At 30.0% G+C, this 24,085-nt stretch overlaps 2 protein-coding genes and 1 long non-coding RNA gene across 4 annotated transcripts; 2 read left to right on the top strand and 1 right to left on the bottom strand.

The window, feature by feature from the left end:
- The first annotated feature begins 448 nt into the window (after positions 1 to 448).
- Positions 449 to 13,982, top strand: LOC116766940 (uncharacterized). The gene is made up of 7 exons (XM_061521709.1): positions 449 to 684; positions 6,587 to 6,747; positions 6,958 to 7,129; positions 7,219 to 7,447; positions 9,266 to 9,409; positions 12,530 to 13,269; positions 13,567 to 13,982. Exons 1-6 carry the CDS (start codon positions 661 to 663, stop codon positions 13,243 to 13,245), a joined length of 1,446 nt encoding a protein of 481 aa, XP_061377693.1. The 5' UTR covers positions 449 to 660; the 3' UTR covers positions 13,246 to 13,269; positions 13,567 to 13,982.
- Positions 13,983 to 16,579: 2,597 nt separating this feature from the next.
- Positions 16,580 to 17,548, bottom strand: LOC133318962 (uncharacterized). The gene is made up of 2 exons (XR_009752680.1): positions 17,511 to 17,548; positions 16,580 to 17,046 (listed from the first exon to the last, which is right to left on the bottom strand). It is a non-coding gene; the product is annotated as an uncharacterized LOC133318962 (long non-coding RNA).
- LOC116767112 (mucin-2-like) lies at positions 17,026 to 24,068 on the top strand. Of its 2 annotated transcripts, none has more exons than XM_061521623.1 (8): positions 17,026 to 17,152; positions 20,560 to 20,759; positions 20,954 to 21,099; positions 21,724 to 21,797; positions 21,869 to 21,964; positions 22,041 to 22,187; positions 22,301 to 23,446; positions 23,536 to 24,068. In XM_061521623.1, the coding sequence occupies exons 1-8, from the start codon at positions 17,144 to 17,146 to the stop codon at positions 23,746 to 23,748; spliced, it is 2,031 nt and encodes a 676-aa protein (XP_061377607.1). In that variant the 5' UTR covers positions 17,026 to 17,143; the 3' UTR covers positions 23,749 to 24,068. The 2 variants fall into 2 exon arrangements, with proteins under 2 accessions (XP_061377607.1, XP_032513182.2); XM_032657291.2 differs by having other exon boundaries at positions 20,954 to 21,105; positions 21,703 to 21,797; positions 23,536 to 24,067.
- The last annotated feature ends 17 nt before the right edge of the window (positions 24,069 to 24,085 follow it).

The raw sequence follows: 24,085 nt of genomic DNA, 5'->3' as shown, positions 1-24,085 counted from the left end.
ACCATTTAAATAAACATTATAATAACATACTTTTATTTCATAATCTATAACTATGGAAATCGTAATAAAAATTTTAAAATGGTTGTTCTTTCAAAACGACGTGATAATTTTTCAATTTTATTTCATCTTCACCTCGAGGCATATTTCTTCTAGATTTTACGATCGCAATTAATGCGATCGCAAATAAAAATTTTATTTTAAATTTTAATATATTTTGATGAATATAATAAAGAGATTTATATTTATAGCAGTACTTATTTATACTTAAATATTTATATGTCAACAGTCGTAATAGGAAACCTCCCTTCAAATGGTAGGTGTCTCAAAATCCAAGATTGTAAGCCCGATGCCCTCAATAAAGTTTGATAGCACATTATTATACGATGTTGCACATTCGAAGAGGGGATTCTATCTTTAAATAAAAAGAAAAAACGTATCCGCCGACCGGTGAGAGTGACAGCGCGCGACGCACGTACAGCCGCGTGAAAGTTTATCGAAATTTCGGCGCTAACTTCGCAATATTCAAAATTAAATACAAACTTTAATTTATTTAAATAATATTTGTCCTCAATATTAACTATTTTATTGCCTGTATTTATTGATTTGTGATTGTGATAAGTGGAAGTGGTTTGGTGTCTTCCGTCGTAACAAAACGAGAGGATGACTAACGCACGTAATATCAAAGTAAGTGTGAGAATGAAATTTCTTAATTAATTAATTTTTTTATTTAAATAAAAATAATTTTTTTTTAAGATAATTAAGTTAAGGACAAGTAGTTTATTGATATTTCAGTTTTATTTGAACGCGGTACATTATTAGGAAATGCTTACGAATGATCAAAATACAGACTGTTTTTATTTTGTACATTTAATTGTTTATGTTAATCAAATAACTAGAAATGTAACTTAATTTTCATATTTATAAGAAAAAGTTAACTTCTCACTTCCACCAATAGTTTCTAAGTGTTGTGAGAATTTATTTACAATAGATTTTTCCTATAATCGACTGATGTGAGAACATGCTTCGTTTTTTTATGGAGAACAGAGTTAGAAGCTATAAACTATCAATGTTTACAAGAAATATGCGGAAATAAATTAATCCTTTATTTCTTAACTTAATTTAATTTTATATTTCTTGCATTAATCTATAAATAAGTATATAAGTTAGAATAATTGAGATCTAAAATTATTATCTTAAAATATCCTTGTTTTAATTCTTAATACTTTGATCCAACGAATATAATGAAAGCGAAAGTTTTGTGTATGTGTATACGAGTCAATCACGCAGCAACTACACAAGCGTTATGTACAACAATTTATGTTAAGGATGTTACGGAACAATACAAAAGGAACAAAACAAAAGATGCTATTTAATTAGTATCTAAAATGTAAGATCTCACGAGGAAACTGCTAGCAGCGAAGGGTTTTGATGGCATCTCATAATAACACGGGAATTATAAGAACGGAAGAAAGTAATTTTTCTTTATAAAAATACATAGCACAATACTTGAGATCCTTTACTACCTCATATTGAAAATTATTTATCGAGATCCCACTATAATTTCCTATACATAGTTAACATATGTGGTGTATCTCCTCATCAGTCAGTAGCTTTCACATTTGGCTCAAATGCCTAGAAACGTCCAGCTCAATAGTTGGCACAAAGTATGCAAAATTGTTATAAGAAATAATTTATGTGAAGGTATCAGTTAACATTGTTCATGTTTTACCACAATGTAGCAAATATTATTCGATGAACTATTTACTTAAAAATTTTATTAAATGAAACGCGGTCATATAATTAAGGACCTGTGTATTAATTATCTATGTATATCAAACTAGTTGTTAGGTTTGTAGGTGTTAAATCCACGTCACCAATTTATTCATGTCTCAGTCCTTTAAATAAAACTAGTATTATTCGGATTTACTACGCGGATCCGAATAATACTAGTTTTATTTAAATGAATACTCGCGAAAATCTTAGATCTCATTATGTCTCAGTCCTTTTTTACTTTAATCCTTAATCACATTTTATATTGATTGATTCATAATTTTAATAATACAGAAACATGAAATCAAGTTGAGATCGTTCATCATAAATATATACAATAAACTTATATTGTTATAATTTTAATGCAGCAGATCAATAAATTAAATTAAAAACATCGTTTTATTTATTTTGTTGGAATATATTAGGATACGGAAGAAATAACCTTTAAAATCTGAAAGCCATAGTGTAAAGGTAAAAATGTTCAAATAAGAATTCGCTTTCCGAAAAAATGTCAAAACTTTCACTTTTCAGCAAAATAATATTTTAACACAAGCACCTACCAATTTGCTTAACATTTTTAGACCTATTAAGAAAAATGCAAAAAAAAAAAAACCTTCTGGGCTAAAATTAACGTCGTATGCTTGGTACTAAATTACAGAATAGTCATTTTAATATTAATGGTTTGAATACTGATTTATTTTCGCATACGAATGCTGGAGATTTTAAAAAATCAATTCCATAATCGTATGTAAAAAATTCTATCAAATCTGTTAGTATGCAATTATTTGCTGGCATTTTGCCTGCATATCATTTTATTCAAATAAATGAATACTCCCCAATAATATCCCCAAAACTAAGTAGCTATTACAAGTCAAGTTGTATCAAAATTATTGTTACTTAAATTAAATAAACACATGAAAACAAATTTATATACAATAAATACATAAAATATTAAACAAAAATCATTATAAAATATAAGTTTCAAATAATCACATAGAGACATAGATTTAGTTTAAACACAAGCTTAACTGGCGCTAGTTATCAAATAACTAATATGTGGAGAAATAAAAATGAATTTTATATGATTTAATATAAATTAAGTATTAGTTAAAAAATATTCGCATTAATTATTAACAAATTTTTGATAACTCAAATTGCAAATGAAGCGTTTTATTTTTGAAATAACTAATATGACGGCCATGCAACATCAATTAACATTCACATTTAACACACTTATAATTTATGTGAACTGAATTACGAAACATCACCCAGTAACCGATCACATATTAAATAATCTTTTAAAACTTTTAATAACCATCTCCTAAAACACATTCAAATATTACTCAAACGCTGTAACGAATTAAGACGCGATAGCTTCAATTTACTACGATGAGAATTACGTCGCATTAAATATTCTTCTTTTATCCCAGATGTACATGAAAATATATGAAATAAATTTCGCAAAAACTTTTATTATTTCTGTATTAAAATTGGTATAATTTTTATGAATTTCATTTTAATCTTTATAAATTTTTTCAAAAATAATTTCATTTAAATGGACATTTTAAAATCGGATGTGATGAGAAAATGAAATTTCGTGTTTAATTTAGACTTTATGAGTTACAATCGGTCATTGTTTGTAATGTCACATAACTTTCGTTGAACTGGTTTCGCGATTCTTTTGTATTTTATATTATGTCAATTATGTTTTAATCATAAAGAACCGTCCTATCAGTTATTAGTAGCAAAAGTTAAGTAACACTGAACGTATAGACCAAAGAAATAATCGGGTCATTTTTTTTTTCTATCATGTATTTACAAGTTTCTGTAAGCCAGGCCACTGACTTGTGTAACGGCGAACGAAAGTAAAGGCGTTTTGCTTTCTGAATACCAGTAACATAAACAATAGTTATTTATCATATGATTGATTCCAAACTATCAATAATTACCGACGCCGCTTTAAAGTTATATATATAAAAAAATCTTTTACAGAATATTTCTTCCAATATCTTAAATGACTAATATAAAATAATGCTAAAATTTTAAGTTTTGTATGGAATGTGCAATATGTATGGGGACGGTGTTTAAAGGCCTTTTTTTTTGTCGGTCACAGTGAGCAAAATTGCACAACCATGTCAGCGAGATGTTACGTGAGAAAAAAGGTTAATATGAATTTTTACGTCCGAAGAAATACATCCGTATATTATTATAAGAGATTTTGGAAGAGAAAATGGTCCAACGATATGTTAATATATTACATAATCATTTTGAGAGGACGGTACGAAAATATTATTCAGTTTATTTTATTTGTACAATCGGATTAGTATAAATTTAGTCGAATTTACAATAGAAGAAGTAAAGAGAACCTACATTTACACTGAATACATTGCACAATTATACTTACATAAACAATACATCGAGTACATAGAAATGTATAAATAATGAGATTAAAAAAATACTCGCGATCTAAGTATTACTACGTACCGTTCACAAAAAAAATATTTTTACTTTATTTCTATAATACTCGTAATTTAATTCACATGTTGACATCAATTAGAAAAAGCTATTTAGATAATGAACCAGTATTAGGGTAATTGAGTCAAAGGAATTGAAAAATGTCAAGAACTTTAGACAGGTATTTCCGAAAGAAAGTTTACAATTATTATGGTTCTCAGAACACATGGGCTTGGTCGCTCTCACCGGTGATTGGTCGGTTTAATCATTCACATAAAATAATACAAAATGCATTTAAATGAAACTAGTATTTTTCGGATAAACTACGCGTGATTTATTTTTGTAAAAAACTACATACTCTTCAGCAAACGTGATCACGGTTATAATAAAAAATCTTAGATCTCATAATACAAAATTTCTTACGAATCATGTGTGAAGTAACACAGTTTTATTAACACTTTTCCGATAAAATTCTACGCATAATAGTATACAGAATTATGTTAAATATGATGTTGTTATCTCACGAAGTGACATATAACATCGTTTGTTATGTAATAACCGAAGCGGACGTAAGAAGATCCTGTTTTTTAGACTTGATTACGGAAATATAAACAAAAAAATGTTCCATACAATTTCTTTGCTTTTAAATTAATTGTAACGGAGTAAAATCATTTTTATAAAATCTCACTCACTCATTCAATATCACTTATCACATCTACTTCAACTAACAGAAAATTAGAGATTTGGTTATTATAATTCCCCTTATTTTATCTACAAAAACATTGAGACGTATTTTAATGTTATTACAACGAACTGTTATTTGAATTAACAATTTATAATATTAAAAAAAAAATCGGTAAAAATAAATAGACTTAACTTAGCAAATATCACTTCAAACAACCTGATATCAATACTGGAACACAACCTTTAATCAGCTGGTCCAAGCAAGCGTAGATTTTCCACTATAAATGGCAATTGCTTACTTCCTTCGCACATTTTTCTACTATCATTATTTTGTAACCTGATTAAATATCATGCATTTTGTAATTTTATTTCGCAAATATACGGCTATATCGCATCGAAGGTCGTATTGCGATATTAATATTTCTACCTATCCTATCTAATGAAGTAAATATATTTGGGTAAAAATGTAAAATTTCTTTCAATGTATGATCTAACTAACAAGAGGTATAAAAGTAATTTGAAATAATTGATTCAGTATTGATATTTTTTTAAGTATATTTGAAATTGTTTGTTATTTATGTATTAGGTTAATTTTATCGAAGTCGTAAATAGTATTAAAATCCTTTAAAATTACAAGCTTAAAAAAATATTGATGACGGGAAATGTTTTAGTGATTATTATTTCTAAAGCTACAAAATTAGTTAATCATAAATTTTATTCATCTTGATATTGAACAAATCAAAAATAAGAATTATTTATTACAGTCAAACTTAAAATCAAAATATAATATACATATATATACATAGAAATAAATAGCTTATTTAGTGGCCACACCGCGGTCATACCACGAGTAAGTAAGCGGAAGGTAGCTGCGGTCTTAACGCATACCACTTTCCCTTTTCACTGCCAAGGCTCGTGCACAGCTGAATGGTGCTGCGTAGAATATTTACTGCTCGGATATATTTTAACAACTAAATATTAAATAACTATGTAAGAAATGTCGTCAGCCAAAAACTCTTTTGGCATAGTTGAAGTTTACTATCGAGTCTCTAAATTTTAGAGATTTATTTACCAAAAATAATCTATAATATAATAATATTATAGATTATAGATTATATTAATAGCACGTTGATGTATAGGGATAAACTTTTACAAGTTTAACTATAAAAACTCAAAAGAATATTATCTTTAAATATAACATAAAAGAAAAAACCGATATTTATGATACATACAAATATAAACTATGTTTAATTATAATATAATGTAATATATTACGAAAGACTAATAGAGGATAAATGTAATGTCATGATTTCAATAAGTATACTACACATTACTGATTACTTTCACGGCATTTAAACAAACAATTCCAAAATAGAGGTTAAAATTTTACCTTAATAGTTCAACAAAGTTCACATAAGTTATGCAATAGCTATTCTTATAATAAATGTTCATAACATTAGACAACAAGTTTGTTTTGTTTACATACAGTCACTTTCATTTCGACTCGTGTGGAATATCATGTGCCTGATACAAATCGCGTGAGTCGCTGCGTAAAGAATATAAAGAATTTAACTGTCCACTATTAACCGCCATTATCTGATATCGTTTGATTCAAGATTCAATCAATAAACAAATATCATCAACGAGGATGTTACAATCAACACTTCTAAATTTATAGGCTTGGTTTTGTCTGGTATGCATGGCCACATCAATGGCTGCCCCAGTCTACGGACCTGGGAGGTTGCAGCTGGATATTATAGACATGGCAGCGATTAGCCGAATGACCCCACAACAGCTGGAAGCCCTAGCTGAAGGTCTTGCAGCTGAAGAAATAATGAGGTACGAGGCACAGAGACATATCTCCTTTTTTATACGTTATTTTTTTAAATCTTTTTATTATACACAGAATCTGCGTGAATATAAAAATGTTCAGTATCATTTTATAATTCTTCCAAAAGCTGATTAAAAGTTTAATTACGGTGATTGAAAAGATGATCTTTTAAATTTATTTTTCTTGGTTAGATTTCATTAATTATACTTTTAAAATAGGACAAAGCGATCATCCGCACAAGAACTTGCTACGTCAGTCGTCTCAAAGGCTTCATCAGGTCTACAAAGTAAAGTCGGTCTTTTGGGTCAGGCTTCAGCTGGTATCACATCTTTCGTGGCATCAGCCTCTAGCAAGACTGGTCACTCTGAACATGGATACTCTTACGAGCCGGTATAATGACACTTATAAATCAATAATAATAAATTCTATAGAACTATTATCTGTCATAAGTAATCATAACATTATCTATATAATTTCAGCACAACGAAAATGTGGACTATTGGGGCTTGAAGAAATCAATCTTCCACACCTTATTCCAAGCTGTGAAGGCTATAACCGGGGGAGTTACAATTCTCAAAGGTCAACTTATCAAAGGAGGTGGTGCTTTAGCAGCCACCTTAGGAAAAGTGATATCTTCCAAGGGAGACGCTGTCAGTAATTTTGGAAAGAAGATTGTTAGCTCAGCAGCGCTGAGTCACAAAAAGCCATGTAAGTATTATTGGCTTCCAATTAAATCCTACTTACAAGAATCTATTTCTAAGATACGCTAGCTTACAATGTTAACAAAGTCAAATATTAATGACTTTATTTACTTTAATAGCTGCTTTCTATACAGGAAAGTGCGATTCGTTACAAACACAATTTTGTCTGCTATAAAATTTACATTTTACTTACAATATTTTCGAAGCTGTTAAGCTATATGCTGTCATAAAAATGGCTTGGATGTCGTAGTGGCTTCATTGTTAAACTATGATGTGGTGTCATCCTGTCACAAAATTAGCTAAACGTCGTAAAGTTTTATATTTAAAACGTGCTTTCGCATTCGTTACGTTTATTAATTATGTCCCAAAATCTTTATTCACTTTGTCTACGTGTATATGTACATACAAAGAAATTCATTAAGTCTATAACAAAATTAAACTACATACTAAATTAATTCTATCACTTTCCGCTCAGACTTGAGGCATAAACCATGTTCTATGTAAAATAGTATAGGCATACATAAAACACGTAAATCCAGATGAGGACTTCTTCAGTTTTATAGAAAATTCTTATAATATGTCCCGAAATTCCAAGAGTGGTGAAATTTGTTTATTCTTATTGCAATAAATAACTTTATATTCACTTAATAGTACCTTTAGGGTTAATATTCTGATAAATGTGGTGACTGTAGTTAGTAAAATAGTATACTTGTTATTTATTGCTATTATTTTAATGTAAATTGTTCATAACAAATAATTGTTTTTTAGAATTCGTCGACAAATTTCTATAAGATGTAATATAAGACGTCGGTTCAAGTTTAAAGGTCATTTTAGAGATCTCTGCATCGCAGTTTGGCATAGTATTTTAGAGAAATAAAAAATATTGATAAAGTTTTAAAATACTTCCCTAGGGGACATTGAAATCCATTATCTCTGTGAGACCCTTAAAAAGTATCTAAAAGTTCTAATAAATTTAATTTCTTCTTTAGTATTCCACTAAACTTTAAGGGTTGTTATAGCTAACTGACTTGATGTACACTACGGAATAATTATAATAACTACAATTATGTTTATTTAAAAAAAAATCCACATAGAAATATATAATTTGTAGAAAACGGAGCGCTGAAATTTATTTGCAACTAAATTACGGCTAACGTAACCATTTTTATAAAGTCATTAATAAATAGGAATCTAAAATTTTTCAGTTTTGATGTACAACTTAAATTTTTTTTATAGATATTTCAAAATGAGAATTAAAAAAAAGACTCTTAATAATTTGCTCATAAAAAAATATGAATTCTTATTATGTTCCAATATTTATGAAAGACAAAATACTATTAAAATATTTATTACAATTATTTTAACTGTTATCTATACAAGTATAAATGGGTTGTTTCATAAAACGTTGTTATATTATTTATATAGGTATTTTAGCATTACGTAATTGTAACAAACGATCTAACGAATGTTAAAACGAGATTAAATATTGGGGTTATCCCCTACTAGGAAAAACATAGTGGTGAACTCTTATTAAGTAACCCAAACCCGGACCTACCTTTCTATTAGTCACCAGAATAGACAGCTCCTTTACTTTCCCCGTATGTCTCATGCGTCCTCATTTTAAAATTAATTACAAGAAATTTGAAGAAGTAATGAACTATCGCTTCCAAGTACGCTCAAACCGCAATGAAACAAAAATATATACTAGGTCTTAACAAAACGACAACGCTGTTTATGATTCATACATACAACTACCAGTACTTTTCATATAAAATTCATTAAAATCCAAGACACGTTCATTCACTCGTAACCACATTCCTTGCAGCACACCCTGTATATGGCCCCCCCGCGGAGTACGCTAGCCCAAGCGGCTATGGAGGTACTGCGCCCGCTCACTTTTCCCACACAGCGCCAGCACACACAGCACCCACTGGTTTCGCAGCTCACAAGTACCCTTCGCATATAGACGGTGAGGCTTAGACTCAAATGTAATATAAACTGTAATAGAGTCATTCATAAATCATCTATTATGAACCGTTGAAAAGTACAAAGAGCTGAACGAAAAGTATATAGTTAGTTGTAGAATTTCATATCAAGCGAAGTACAAATATCATTTCATAAACCTGTACTCGCTGTGTCAAAGTAGAAGAGAATATGAACACATTAAAGAAACAATATTAAAGCTTTTGACTTCACTCCCGATGATGAAGACATCATTACTAATTGAAATCAATACTTAATTTGACAACGAAGTTGTTCCTATGAAATTTTTTGAAAAATTCCAACGTTATTTTTATTCAATATCAATACGTAACATCTGACATGTACTACGCAATTAAAGTGGACGTAAAAATGCTATAAATGATAACCAGAATGTGATATAACGTTATAAAACAAAACAATACTCTCATTAAGAAGGATTCCATATGATTCATTCTAATTCACACATTTCCTGAAACACGTTAAATAACTAGCATTTTACGTAACATACTCGTATCTATGATTTACAAAAATATACCTTACAAGATTTAAATTTGAAATGTCACTACGAGTAGCAAAAATACATTCTAAAGAGAAAAAAAGAGATTCTCCAAGACATTTAAGTCCCGACTAGTGTCTATAATGACATAAAACCTTTCACTGATGTTTATTTATATACGTGAAGAGCAAATCCATTCACGACAATCAAAATTATGTATACATTTAAAATGAACGAAAATATCATTATTGTTTCCGTAACAATGTCAGTCTTGTTATTTTTCTTCTGTTCGTCTATGAAATCTCTTCACAATTGTAAAAGATCAAAACGTTATTGAAATACTGTTATTTTTATTGTAATAGAATAATAACTATGGTGAACTGTATAGATGTGAACCAATTGTTTAAATGTCAAGAAATATACTTAATAAATACAAATAAATAGACCTAAGAGGTCGACGACATACAGATATTAAATTCTACGAACATCAGAATAGTAATGGTCAAATTACGTTTATATTTATCGTTCAACTCGTTTCCAAGTCTATATTTGAATAAACATCTCAAAACTTAAGCATCTTTTGAGAACTGAGCTCATTAACATACGTTCACTTTCATTTTTAAACGGAAAGTCACTGTCAACAACGTAACATTTGGCTACAATACCAATAAGAAGTTTTTAGGAAACTGTTATATAATTCGTATTGTTTTAAATCCTTAACACACTTACACTCTGGTAAAGCAGCTATTCTGTTATGGAACACATAATTTTGAAAATTACATTAGATAAGTAGGAAACTCAATTATTAATTGAATTCAACAAAAAGTTACAAGACTTTCAAACGTTGAAAGTAATTAATGTACAAAAAGTTTCTATAGCTAAAATCTATAATAAGGTGTCACATATCAGGGTTGTCCAGGAACAGTAACTATAGCCTTCCTCCTTTCACAAACCAAGGAAGAATTAAAGTAAACCAATACTCTTGAAGATTTATCATGACCACAGGTTAGTGAAAGTATATTATGTCATTATCCGGTCTGATACGTAACGTGCTAGCTGAATTATTGTTGTGGGTCAAATGACCGGGTCGCCTTAAATGAGCCTAAAGTTATTCATAGCGATCCAATCTATTCCTACAATCATTTCGCTTACTGGATTATATTTTTAGGTGAAAAACAACCACCGTTTTAAGTATTAGAAACTTTTGTTGATTTATTTTATTCAGGTTGTTTTATGTAATTTGAAATAAATTTATGATATTACATGATCTGCAATCCTAGCAAGAACTAGAATTCCTGACATGGTATCTTTTATATCAGGGAAACGCCAACAGTCAAACACTATGTCACAATAAAGTTACCTCATATAAGGAAGCTGGTCATAAGAAGATAAATCGTTATATGGAATAGACGCATTATGTTTCACAAGGGGCAGTGTCCACACAATTTCGTTACATTATTGGGCTTTTCACCACATACAGCGAGGTCGATCGAAGTAACTTTTTAAAATAAATTTAAAAATCCTTAAACTAGTCTATATTTTTTTCTCATAATAATTTTTATTATTTAACCTAATGCGATATATATTTCAATATTGAACCTGATCGAAGAGATTTGAGGAAAGAATAATGTTTTCGAACAATTTGATTCAACCTCTACAGCTATTTTTAACGTGCGGCAGATTACGAAACGAAACGTTTGTTATGTGGACAGAATATAAAAAAACGTTTAAAGGGTATTGTTATTCATTGGATTCATAAAATAACAGGCAGGTGTGTGTAGCATTTCATACATTTTATGTAATAAAAAAATCACGAGAAATAACAAATTAATAATGTAAGCTGTTGTGACATTTTTATACATTTTATAAGCCATATTTTTTTAAACAATTATATAAGATATTTCCTTTTAAGATATTCCTGTAAAAAGATATTGAGTGTTACATAAAACATCTTTTTATTTTACTCAATATTTATACTCAATTTAATATACAACAACTGGTAGCGTAGGTCTAAACTGTGTCACAGTACATGGTTCGTTGATGCCCAAGTTGTATTTTTATGAATTCATCACGTTACGCAATGATCACTCTAGCGATTAATTCGTGAAAGGTGCTAAAAGCTGTTTTAGACAATGTTTTTGATTCTAAGAATTAAATTTTTTACAACAATCTTCAATATTTTAAAGCATTATTAAAATAAAACTTGCATATGATTTAATAGTGCCAAGTCTATTAAATATTCTTCGGTTGAATTATGATTATTCTAGGACTTGTGACAAATATATGAAGTTACTACTTTTGAACTTTGACCTATTCAGTGTTGTATAACTGAGCCTCAATCATTAACCTCATTTGATAAAGTCGTGCGTATTTATACTTAAATAAGGAAGTGATAGCTAAAATAGCGAACATGTTTAAAGCGTATGTTAGCAAAATTATCCTTAATTACACTAATATACGCTTAATTACAGTTACTATTATCAATTTTTTTACGTACATCCCATTGCAAATACGTAATTATGTTATTTATTGACATTACAATGGGTCTATTGACGTCATATAAAATAAACTGACGTGACATAACTTATGTTTGACTGATTTTTGAGACAGGACGTGGAAAACTCAGCGGCGTCCACGCCGGTTTGGTCATATTGACGCCTCTCGCAGAAGCAGGAAACATCGAACATCACGAATCAAGTGGTCACACAGCACTTGAACCACCACCGTCACTTCTACATACAGTATACTCGGCTATTAAAGATGCTTTCTCATCTGCCGCAACTCACACTGAAGAAACTGTGCTCACTGATCAAGTACCCCCACCACCACAACCGATGCCACCTTTCAAGCCAATGGCCTGGGGCGCTGTCAACTCATACGGCGAACCAGCCGATAGTTACACGGATTACGATCCAAGAAATCCCTACCCACCATACAGTTATGCTTCGTCCAAATTATCTTCCGCCCCTTCGCAACCCAAACACCAAGGTCTCACACAAGAAAAGATCCAAAAAATCAATGCCAACCTAGAGAAAGTTAACGCTTATTTAAATGAAAACCAGAGGTCGTCTGAAGAAGTTCCAAGCTTTAACACACAGTATACCGATATGTTAAGAAAAGGTTTGATTCCCTTCCTTCCTACTCCTGTGGTTAGTGACAATGAGATAGGCGTGCTACCCGGGGAACTCCTTCCAGACCCCTTGACCACAACTTCAACTTCAACTACAACAGTATCCACACCAAAGAACACAACAGACAAAGAAAACAAAAGACAGAAGAAAGATATAAAATATCTCCTCCGAGGCAACAGGATTTTACAAGTCTGACATTTGACAAATGACTGACCTGAGGTATGTTAATGACTTGACTCTGACTGACTTGCACAATGTTATGTAACATGCAATGGTGATAGATCCTACTAAACGTAAGACGGCTCTCATAGTCCACTGACTAAATGGTTGTACAAAACTAACTTATTGTTTTAATCTTAGGTTATGTTGTTATTAATCAATATAGATAGTTAATCATTCTGCACAAACAATCCAAACAAACTGACTAAAAAGTTCTTATTGTATAAAATACTTACTAAATTTCTAACACATTTATTCTGTGTTATCTTTTAAAATGTATCCGTTTCTTCATTTCAGAGGTCCCGATATACAACTCAGTCCTGGCTGGAGAAAATCTGCAATATTATAACGTGTAATTATGTAAATAAATACAGTAGACGCTAAGTTACGGAATAGTCATAATAACATAATGACCGGTTACTTTAAGTGTCGCAATGGTGATATTCAGCAAAACGTAATCTATGATAACGTATTAAATTATGTAGTATTATATTAAACATTATAGGAATCCAAAAGATTTTGCAAATAACAAATTATTAGTTATTTTAAACGTCGCTACGAATAGACAAGTTATTGTGTGTGCATTACTTTGGTGTTATATTAATATTTAAAACGTTGATTGGTTCAAATGATGAAAGTGTACATAAATTATGCTCAAAATATATTTAATTTAAAATTTAATATTAAGTATTTTATATTTTTGTAAATAAATGTGGGAGTTTATATTCTGTTTCATTCCCTATCTTTTTATAAAATTTTTGATCTAAATTTAAGTTTTATTTTAGAGCAAATAAAAATGGACGTTATAAAGATTCAATTTAAAAACAGTATGTATTTTATTATTTAAACTGAAGTTATTATTTCAATAAAAAGCAATTGTTTTTATAAAAACTTTAACATTAATCATTACTAAGTATTAGTTTACACTTTCAAGCTCTCTTTATATAAATTTTTAATCGATGTCTCATCTACGAGTCACTTTTTTAATTGCAGGGCCTCATTTCACACTTTCCTATTATGATTGGTATACAAAATAAAGGTTAATTTTAGTAATTTCTTGCACGGTTATTGAGGTTTCCGAAGGCAAATATATTTGAAACAAGAATCATAAGATTATTAAGCACAGTTCAAAATGTGTTTCACTATGAATGGCTTAAATATATTTCCATTCATGCATGCATGCATCCAGCCTATTGACATTAGGATCACTATCCGTACATCAATAATAATAAAAGTAGTATTTTTTTTATAAAATACTTATTAAATTACTAATAGACAAGGATATTTAGTGAAAGTAAATAAAATTTCTCGATTATTCTCTTCACACTTATGGAAGCGCCATCTATTAAATATAAAGCGAACCTTTGGTGACGGGTGTTGAGCTCTTCAAGGTAATAGCAACATTGTTGCAATATGTTACGTATTAGTTACTTCAGGAATCCTTAGATGTCACTTAATCACTAATCGACAATATAGATTGTCAAATCAACGGATTATACAAATTATAAATTTACCAAGTTTCTTAGATAAAAGTAAGCAAACGGCTTATTTGTGACAACAGATAAGAAGCTAAAAGTAAAAAGTGTTATCTTTGAATATGCTTAACCTGAGTTTAAATTTTCACCCTACATACGGAGCGTTAACAATTTTATTTTCGTAAATTTCACACTTTATAGTAATAACGTAGTTTATTAAATGAAAATTTTAGTTTCGACTTCTCTGTAGCTGTAAGCCTTAGTGACTTTGAGAGCTTCACTGGGAGGGGTTTGAATGAAAAACGAGCAACGCATCATATTTAGTGTGACAAAGCAAACATGAATTAAACGTACAGAGCCCTCTATGATTATATTGTTCCTTGTTACTTTGCTTCCCTATTCCAGTTTGGGCGGAACGGTGATTGGAAAGAGTATTATATTTTTGCCTATCATTATTACACATGCAATCTATTAACTTTCATTTTTTTTCATTGTTAATTTGTTATTCATAGTTGATTTTATACATTGATTCAGGTCCGATTAGAAAACATTCTGATAATTTTCACCTCATTCAGCACTCAAGAATGGTCTAAATCAAGAAAATTACAAATATATAATTGTAATTAAAAAGCTCAGGACCACAGAAAGAGTAAAAGTCTGTACTCTAGGTACTTTAATTTAGGTATGAAAGCTGTAATTATCACACAAAAAGTGACATCTACCAAGCCATGACTTTTAAGAGAGAGAAGTAGAGCAACCAATGCTTCGGTGCACTGTCAATTACACAGTCATTTGCATTTTTAAATTTAGCAAAAAACTCATCATGAAATCTTAGTTATCCTTTAAAATATTTTTTTTTATTCCTTTAAATTATTTCAAGGAATATATAATAAAATTGTAATACATGTACATCTCTGCCTAAAGTCCTTATTTACTTATTTTGATAACTTTAAATCTATACATTGAAACAAAATTAGAGCGTCTGCTTATAATATTGAAATAATCATTATACGGTACATACAACATAATAAAACAATCTTAGTCTTACTGTCTATCTGTTTGTATCGGCTAATCTCTGAAATGGCAGGTTCGATTTTTATGGGAAATTTATTTACAGATAGCTGATGTTAAGAAGAGTAACTTAGGCCAGTTTTTATTACGATCTCAAAATTAAGTTTTATTAAGAACAAGTGGAAGGCGGGGCGCATAGGGCGATTGAAAGTTTTTTCATTGTTTTTTTTTACGCAGGTGGAGTCTGGGGTAACAGCTAGTTATTTAAAAAATTCACTTAAAGTAATTCAATTCATATCCAAATTTTGTTATATGATATGTGACCATTTAAGTATTTTGCTAATTTGACATTTAATTTTCTTTTTCGTTTATTTATTACATACATTTATACTGACGTAATTCACTCGTCGGAAGTAATGTATAGCAAGAAGTTATTTTGTAATCGAGTCATTGGTCGCTTCCCGTTGCTGGTGCTTATTACAGTGACTTTCCAATGCTGGGGTGTTATCAGTGGTTCGATCTATACTTATCGGGAAATAACATATACACTTCAAGTATTGACAATCTCTTGTCATGCATTTGTTACGTAGTATTCACGATAAATTTTATACGTCATTTTTTAAAATGTGTACTTAAATGTTTGATATATTCAACGATTTCTAACACTCTCACTTCGCTCACTAAACCATTGGGACTTCATCATCATTATGATTATAATAGTGTGTGGTCGTTAGTTATTATATCAAGATAAGTCCATTTTGATGGAAAAGTAAACTTTTAACCTCAGTGCCACGTAAGGGTTCTGTCGGAAAGGTTTTTTTAACAACAACAACATTCTGAAACAACATAAAAACATAGGTATATTTAAAATTGTTACTTCATTTCAGAAATTAATAGTTAATTAGTATTATTCTTGTAATTACAATTAATACAAATCATGTATACGAACGACACATACTAATCATATATAAGAACAAATTATTAGTGTATAAAAGTATTTGCTGTTTATTGTTTCATTAATTCAATTTAAATCATTGTCCAAATCAAGTAAGCTGTCAGTTTTTAAGTCTTCATTTTCCGTATAAGCTATAAAGTACCGTAGAAAAATGTTATATTTTTCTCACTCTTACCCCAAATGGAGTCTAACTTCGATGATTACGATCCACTACATGGTTTCGCCGCTGGTGGGGCACAAATAAAATGAAATGCTGACCTATTTCATCTCTCACACCAACGGGGCTGTCCTTGACTCGTGACGTAGACTTTAGATTATTATTATTATTTTATGTGCCTGTGTTAAAAACAATTTGATTTATAGACTGTGAATATGAACATGCGATAGATAACCGTTGTGTTTGAATTTTACCGCCATTTGTAAGAAGAATAAAATGATTAAGGTATGTAGATTGAAAAAAAAAAAATATTGTTTGTCTATGGTATACACCAATTCATTTTTTTTTAATAATTTAAGAACTTTAATAGGTATGTTAGGTGTAGATTAACTTATTTTATATAACATTATATAATGCATCATTTTAATTTACTATTTAAAATAACATTATAATAAGAACACTTATTTAATATTTGAGAGGAGTTTTCCATCTCAATTAAATATTTTAATAATTCGACAATTATAATAATTGACATATGACTGTATGATGTGAAATTTATCAGGAACAGTTGTAGGTCACTAAGTAAGGCACTTCTTAAGTACATATCAGGAACGACACGCGTTTTCTTTTCCATACGACATACCTCTAGAGAGCACCATCGTTCGGACCGGTCAGTCTAGATTTCACATTGCATTTAAAGATAACTATTTATCGCCATTTAATTAAAACAATCTAAGTACATTACTGATAGCAATTAATTTATTTCTAAGAACGTTATTACTGTTACAGATTACCCACCAGCAAATCCATTTAATATTTATGTATTTATCACTGCACGCAGTCGCAGCTTAGTTGTGTAGATATTAAAACTATTTATTTTTAATTAAAAATCAAGTACTCATCAGTTTCTTCAGATTCGATATCGATTTATTTTAAACTAGCTGTTGCCCGCGGCTCCGCCTGCGTGTTGGTCGCTTTTCGCATAACCATATATATTTCAAATTTAAAATTGACCATAACTTCTTTTTCCCTTAACCGATTTTGACGAAACTAAGTTTTGACAATGCTCCTAATTATATGTAATCCAACCGTTAAAACCGCGTTCAAATCCGTTGAGTAGTTTTGAAGTTATAACCTACCAGACAGACAGACAGACAGATAAAAATTCCAAAAATTGTTTTTTTGGTTTCTATGACTCTTCTTTATTGCCTCCTATCAGTTTTTCGGTAAAATATTTAATGTACAGATATTCGATTTTTACTGTGTTATTATATGTATATTGATTTAAAAAAATACGAACATTGTTTTTAAGTTCAACAAATAGCATTTTACACATAAACGTTTTGACTGCAAAAGATTTAAGATGCCCATGAGAAACGATCATTACAATTTGATTTATGTTTTGTAAATGCATAGAGAACAAACGTTGTTTTATGTATAAAAAACCTAGCTAGCCACTTTTAACTTATTGTTCTACTTATTACGAGAATAGTAATTTTTATTGTGTATCCTAATAAAAAGTAGATTAATTTTCTAAAATAAAAGTAGCCAGATTTTGGAAATTAGAGGGAAAAACTAAAATTATGAAGATATTTCTATATACAAAATATCTGTATGTGCCATGTTTACATCGATAAGCATTTAGTGAAAAGCGGTTATTTTAATATAAGACTCGGATACTCCAATTAAATCTATTTGTATTGAATATAAGGATTTTATATTAAATAAAATATTATAGTATCGATACAAGTGTCAGTTCGCGGTGCGAAAACAAACGAACATTGATAATTTTTGCATTTCTTTACAATAAAGCCCAAGGAATGTATGCATCAGTTTCGATCTCTTTATCGTAAGTTAACATAAAACCGGTAATTTTGATTATAATAATAGAGCGTAAAAATTAAACTTATGGAGGTTAATTAGTTTATTTATAAAGAAACCTTAGCGAAAGTAAAATTTGTCCCACATGAACTGTAAGTCCAGAATTTATACTCCATAACAACAGTAACAAACACAATTCATCGCGGTAATTTCTCTAGCGGACCAGCAATTAGACTGCAGAAGACCGTTAACGTTATGGCTTATTTGTTGCACGTGATGTATAAAAATATTTAACGTAATATAACGTGTGAGAGACATTTATAAAACTACAAAATTAATATGTATTAAGTGAGCAAGCATTATTTAGAATGTTGGTATAATAACATACATATATAATAAGTACTTAGAAAATAGGTATCTCATGATCATTCAACATAGCAAAATTTTACGCCCTCAGCTCTCTCAGCTCTCGCTTTATTTTCAAATTATTGTTATCATTCCTAACAGAACAAGGCCTCTATATTATTTAAAGCCCATTGTTGTTTTTAACATTAATGATCATGAAAGATGAGGTTAGAGATTTACATCTAATTTCGTTGTAGTAAAGCATTAATTAATATTTAAAAATGATAAGTAATTTTATTCGATAATCAGAAAAAGAAAATAAGTAATAAGAAAATAATTTATTTCATTAAATAGATTTAAATAAAAACTTTATAACCAGCACGAATTTTAAGATCGTTGACTTTGATGTATATGTAAGTTTTAGCAACAATTAATTCTATTAGGAAGAACATAGTGAAAGGCGTGTCTATACATAAGTCATTTACTGCATTATTAAAAAAAATCTATATCATTACTATGACATGCAGTTGCGAGAGTTGCGTTCTTTACGTTAACTTTTTTTAAACGACCATTCTTCAATCACGTGCTCGTCGATAATTTTTTAACGATGTCGCTTATCTAATATTTATTATTATATTTATTATTCATTCCATAAACATAATTCAGTCATTGGACTTGTAAGTAGTCTAAACTTTTATATTTTTTTACGTAAACATCGTTTACAATATAATTCCAAATGTTGGCTATTAAACCTCTTTTATAATATATTTTGAGAATGTTCTTAGAATCGTGTCGTTGACTCATTTTATTTTTAATGCAAATAATAAAATCAACTGTCTTTACAACCAAGTAACTCGTAAAAGTTTCACTGAAATAAGTCTTCAGAGAAACGGTTGCATGATTGAAACAATTATATCACTTAAATAAGTGTATGAAAGTGAAATGAAGTGACAGTAACCTTGAATGATCCTGAAAAGAAAATGTGATCATCAGAATACTATTCTGATTATTTAAGATAGTTGGTTATAAGCGTGCAATCTATTTTTTTTTCTACTATAGACAACACTTCTATAACAATTATTACCTACATGATTTGTATTATCTAACCAAAGAGTTATTACAGCAAAAAGATTAAATGGCCACTTTTAGCATCTAATATTCTAGGTTTAATGTACAAAACTCTTACCTCAGAAGTTAATGATTCAGTTGCCTTATAAAACGTTTGTTCCGGCATCGTCTTCTCTCTTTAAATAGAAACAACATGCCAGCTGTGGAAAAGTTAATATCTTAGAATGCAACTTATTTTTATATCCGTTCGAACGGAGTCTATATTAAGTTACAATTTCTACATGTTGATTGTCCGTATAAAAAGTAGAATGATTGACAGAATCCAAGAAAACGTTGCACACTAAAAACCATCAGATAAATATGAATTACAAGATATATTAACATTACAGTAATCCAGGTTTCTTTCCGATAAAACATAACATGTCCGCTTTCAGGTTTAAATTTTAATTGATTTACAGATAATCATATTACTCATAAGTTTGTGGACGATGTCCCATTCTGCGTATGTAAGTCGTATAGCAGCTTTGAACAGACTACGAGCGCCTGTAGCCTTCAGACCAGGCGTTATGTTGCAGAGACCATACCCTCAGCGAGTTATTCAAAGTGCTACAAGACGAGCACCGTACGTCGTCTATAGAAATACTCCAAGCAATCATAGGTACATACAAGAAAGGATAATTACTTCTAACGCTATTTGTTAATCTCTAAATTTTTTATTTTATCTTCTCGTATAAAACAATACAAGGTACACCATTTGGTATAGAAAAAAAAACATTCAAAAGACTCTCTAATTGAACAAACGAATATTTACTTTAAAATTTAAAGAGGTAGTGTAAGAATAACAATTTTCAGATTCGCCATGAAGCACGTGTCCCCTACTCCGGTGCGGAACGTGTATGGTCCTTGGAAGACAACTCGTATACCATTCACCCTAACAAGCCCTACTCCTGGAGTGTTCATCAGATCAGCTTCGCCCTCTCCAGTGATACATGCTGATGGTACAGGTTGACTTGCTGAGCTGCACTGCACTATTTTTAGCACCCTTTGACTAACATTTTGAACGATCTTTAAAAGAGATAGATATATTTTTATTACAATTTTAGTAATTATAACACTTTATTCTTTTATAGTTGTATATAAAACTTGAACAAGAGCTTCTAAATCATTCTGTACGCTAATAGTTTATTCTTTTGATGCACGTAAGTATATACATATATAACCTAATGTTATATTTGTACATATATATATATATATATATATATATATATATATATATAGATACTTTAATTACAATTATGTTTGAAATTGTAATTAAAGTTTAAATCATTTTATTATTTAGTCTATTTCAAATTTATAAAACACAATTTCTGAGCACAGAATTGCAATATTGTCATTTGTTCACGGCAATACCTATGAGTATCATTCAAAAAAATATTTATTTCAACAATTCTAAGATTAAAGGACATCTAAAATTTTTTTTTTTTTGGTAACGTTTCGTATGCATACATATAATTGATATAAAATAACAAATTTGTGAAATGAATGATAGTCATTTAAACGCCGTGGACAAAGACAATGGATTCAGGCTTGTTTGACCATAGGTGCCATCCACACGATTCCAGCCCCTAATCTCAGTCTATCGGAAAAACCAATTGTGGTCATCGATTCTTCTGACAGCAGTCGTAAACAGGAACAGGTAAATAACAATATCAATACATTACTGTAGGTTTATTTACTAATTATCTATTAAGTATTTATAATTTTAAGCAACAACGGACGTATGAAGTGACGGAAAATTTTTCTGAACAACCATATCAATCCAACCCAAAAATTGATATGCCAATAGGATTTTCCAAGGCATCGGTAAATATCGGATTAATATGATGAGCAATTGTAATAATATGATAGAAACACTTCATATTTGTTTTCTTTTAAACAGGCCGTATCAGCTGTAGATTTACAAAATATCGTACGACAAAATACAGCTTTACAATTGCCTCCAAAATACACATTACCCGTTCAGTTATCGCAACCAGCCATTCAACTACAACAATCATCAATAGTCCCTCAGCAGTTTACATTTCAGGTTTGTATAATTTTGATAAAAACGTTTGTTAAATTATGATATTACAAAGAATAGTCGACGAAAGTTTTCAGAAGGTATAACATAATAAATAAATTATTTTTATTCTGTTGTAGGGATTTCATACGGTATCAAATCAACAAGAAGTCATAAATAGGGAACCAAATCATATAATTATACCCCAAAACGCCTTCTTCCCCCCCGATGCATTATTTATGCAGAATTTCCAAACGCAATTTTTACATCAATTTCCTGAAGCTGAATTTGTTCCTTACACACCAGAAACGCAAACACAATATCAGACACAACCCACGGAATCACAAACTGAAAACTTTTTGTTGCAAAACAAAGAAATAAGGAAGCAAACTCCATTGGCTTTCGTATCTAATGACGTACAAAAAACTGTTGTTCAAAGAGAAACTCCGGAAAGTTCGTTTTCTTTAATACCAAAAGGATTTTCCGCTAAGAATGTTTCAGAAAACTTAATAGAAACAGAAGTGACATCACCGACTACCGAAAATATAACATCATATGTAACTCCAACTGAAACGCAAACACAAACTACTCCTACTTATAATAATTTGGTTGAAACAACCACCGAACCTGCCAAAACAACGCCTATATTCTATGCTCAAATAGGACAAAGTGTTGGGAATGTGATTGCAAATGGATTTTATTCAGCAATTAATGATGTAAGAGCTGCCGCTGAAGCTAATATGGTTAATAGGAATGATACTGTTAAGATAAATGAAACAGTATCACCGCAAACAACAACAACAACTACTACAACAACAACGACAACCACAACAACAACTTCTACTCCTTCTACTGCAGAAACAACAACACAGAGTGAAATTAAGCCTTTGGCGCAGAAAGCAACAGAAAGCAAAACAAAAGATTTGTCCAAATTAACTCTGGGGTCACCATTTGAAAAACCAGCTTCATCTCTAAATGTAGCCTATACTTTACTTAGAGCTACTGATAAACAGCCAAGAGTCAATCAAGATGGTGAAGTTTTTGCCGGACAACTTGTAGAAGCGAAAATAAGCGAAGATCAAGAATTCAATAAGGAAAAGGCTAGTTTATTGAATAGACCACCAGTGAAATTGTTCGCCGTCACCGAGAAAAGGGTTTCTGACTCAACACCAAAACAAACAGCTGTCAAAGCTAAAATTCCACCAAAAAGTAAACTAATATTTGACGATAAGACCGGGGAACCAGTGCTGCGAGTATATGCCAGTTATATTGATAGTCCATTGCAGGTACCTACCTATAACCTAATAGAACTAACTCCGACTTTTACCTCGTATTTGTTAAGATGATGTACTTACATATTTTTTTTTAATTTCAGAAAGAAATAATTACAACTAAATTAACAAACATGAAACGTAATAAGAGTAAAGATGCAAATAAGAAGCAAGATTCAAATGTTGACTGGAAAGAAGACGATGTTAAAAGCCTAGAGAAGTCATATCCTGACTTCGAACAAGAAACGCAGTTCGGTCTCAAACTAAGGTCTAGAAGCGATCATTACGTACCTATATTTGAAAACTATGAAGAATAAGACATATATATAGTAAGCTTAGCATAATTTCAACTTCATCTTTAAATTTGTTTTTTTTTTTAATTTAATGAAAATTGTCGTCACTATAAAATAATATTATCATTAAGTGGATGACAGCTAACGTGTTTTAAATTGTGTCATAGCATTTAACCAAATAATGACATTAGGCTTTAGTGACCATTTTATTTTTGTATTAAAACTAACTTAATTTTATTTCATATATTTATTTAGACTATTTATTTTCTTATTTATATAAGTAATTTTAAATAGTTTTAAAGATTTGTAAATATTGACACATATCCAGATTAAACTAACTTTTAGAAATTATATTCAATTG

The sequence above is a fragment of the Danaus plexippus genome, chromosome 10, assembly GCF_018135715.1.
Source record: "Danaus plexippus chromosome 10, MEX_DaPlex, whole genome shotgun sequence".
NCBI lineage: Eukaryota > Metazoa > Arthropoda > Insecta > Lepidoptera > Nymphalidae > Danaus > Danaus plexippus.
This window is presented reverse-complemented; position numbering and strand designations above follow the sequence as displayed.

Excerpts from the sequence above, each read along its gene's own strand:
- LOC116767112 (XM_032657291.2), top strand. Across the intron at positions 20,760-20,953 it reads AATACTCCAAGCAATCATAG|ATTCGCCATGAAGCACGTGT; the intron begins GTACATACAAGA and ends AACAATTTTCAG. Across the intron at positions 23,447-23,535 it reads ATATTGATAGTCCATTGCAG|AAAGAAATAATTACAACTAA; the intron begins GTACCTACCTAT and ends TTTTAATTTCAG.
- LOC116766940 (XM_061521709.1), top strand. The coding sequence starts at position 661 with ATGACTAACGCACGTAATATCAAA. Across the intron at positions 6,748-6,957 it reads GCAGCTGAAGAAATAATGAG|GACAAAGCGATCATCCGCAC; the intron begins GTACGAGGCACA and ends CTTTTAAAATAG. Across the intron at positions 7,130-7,218 it reads ATGGATACTCTTACGAGCCG|CACAACGAAAATGTGGACTA; the intron begins GTATAATGACAC and ends ATATAATTTCAG.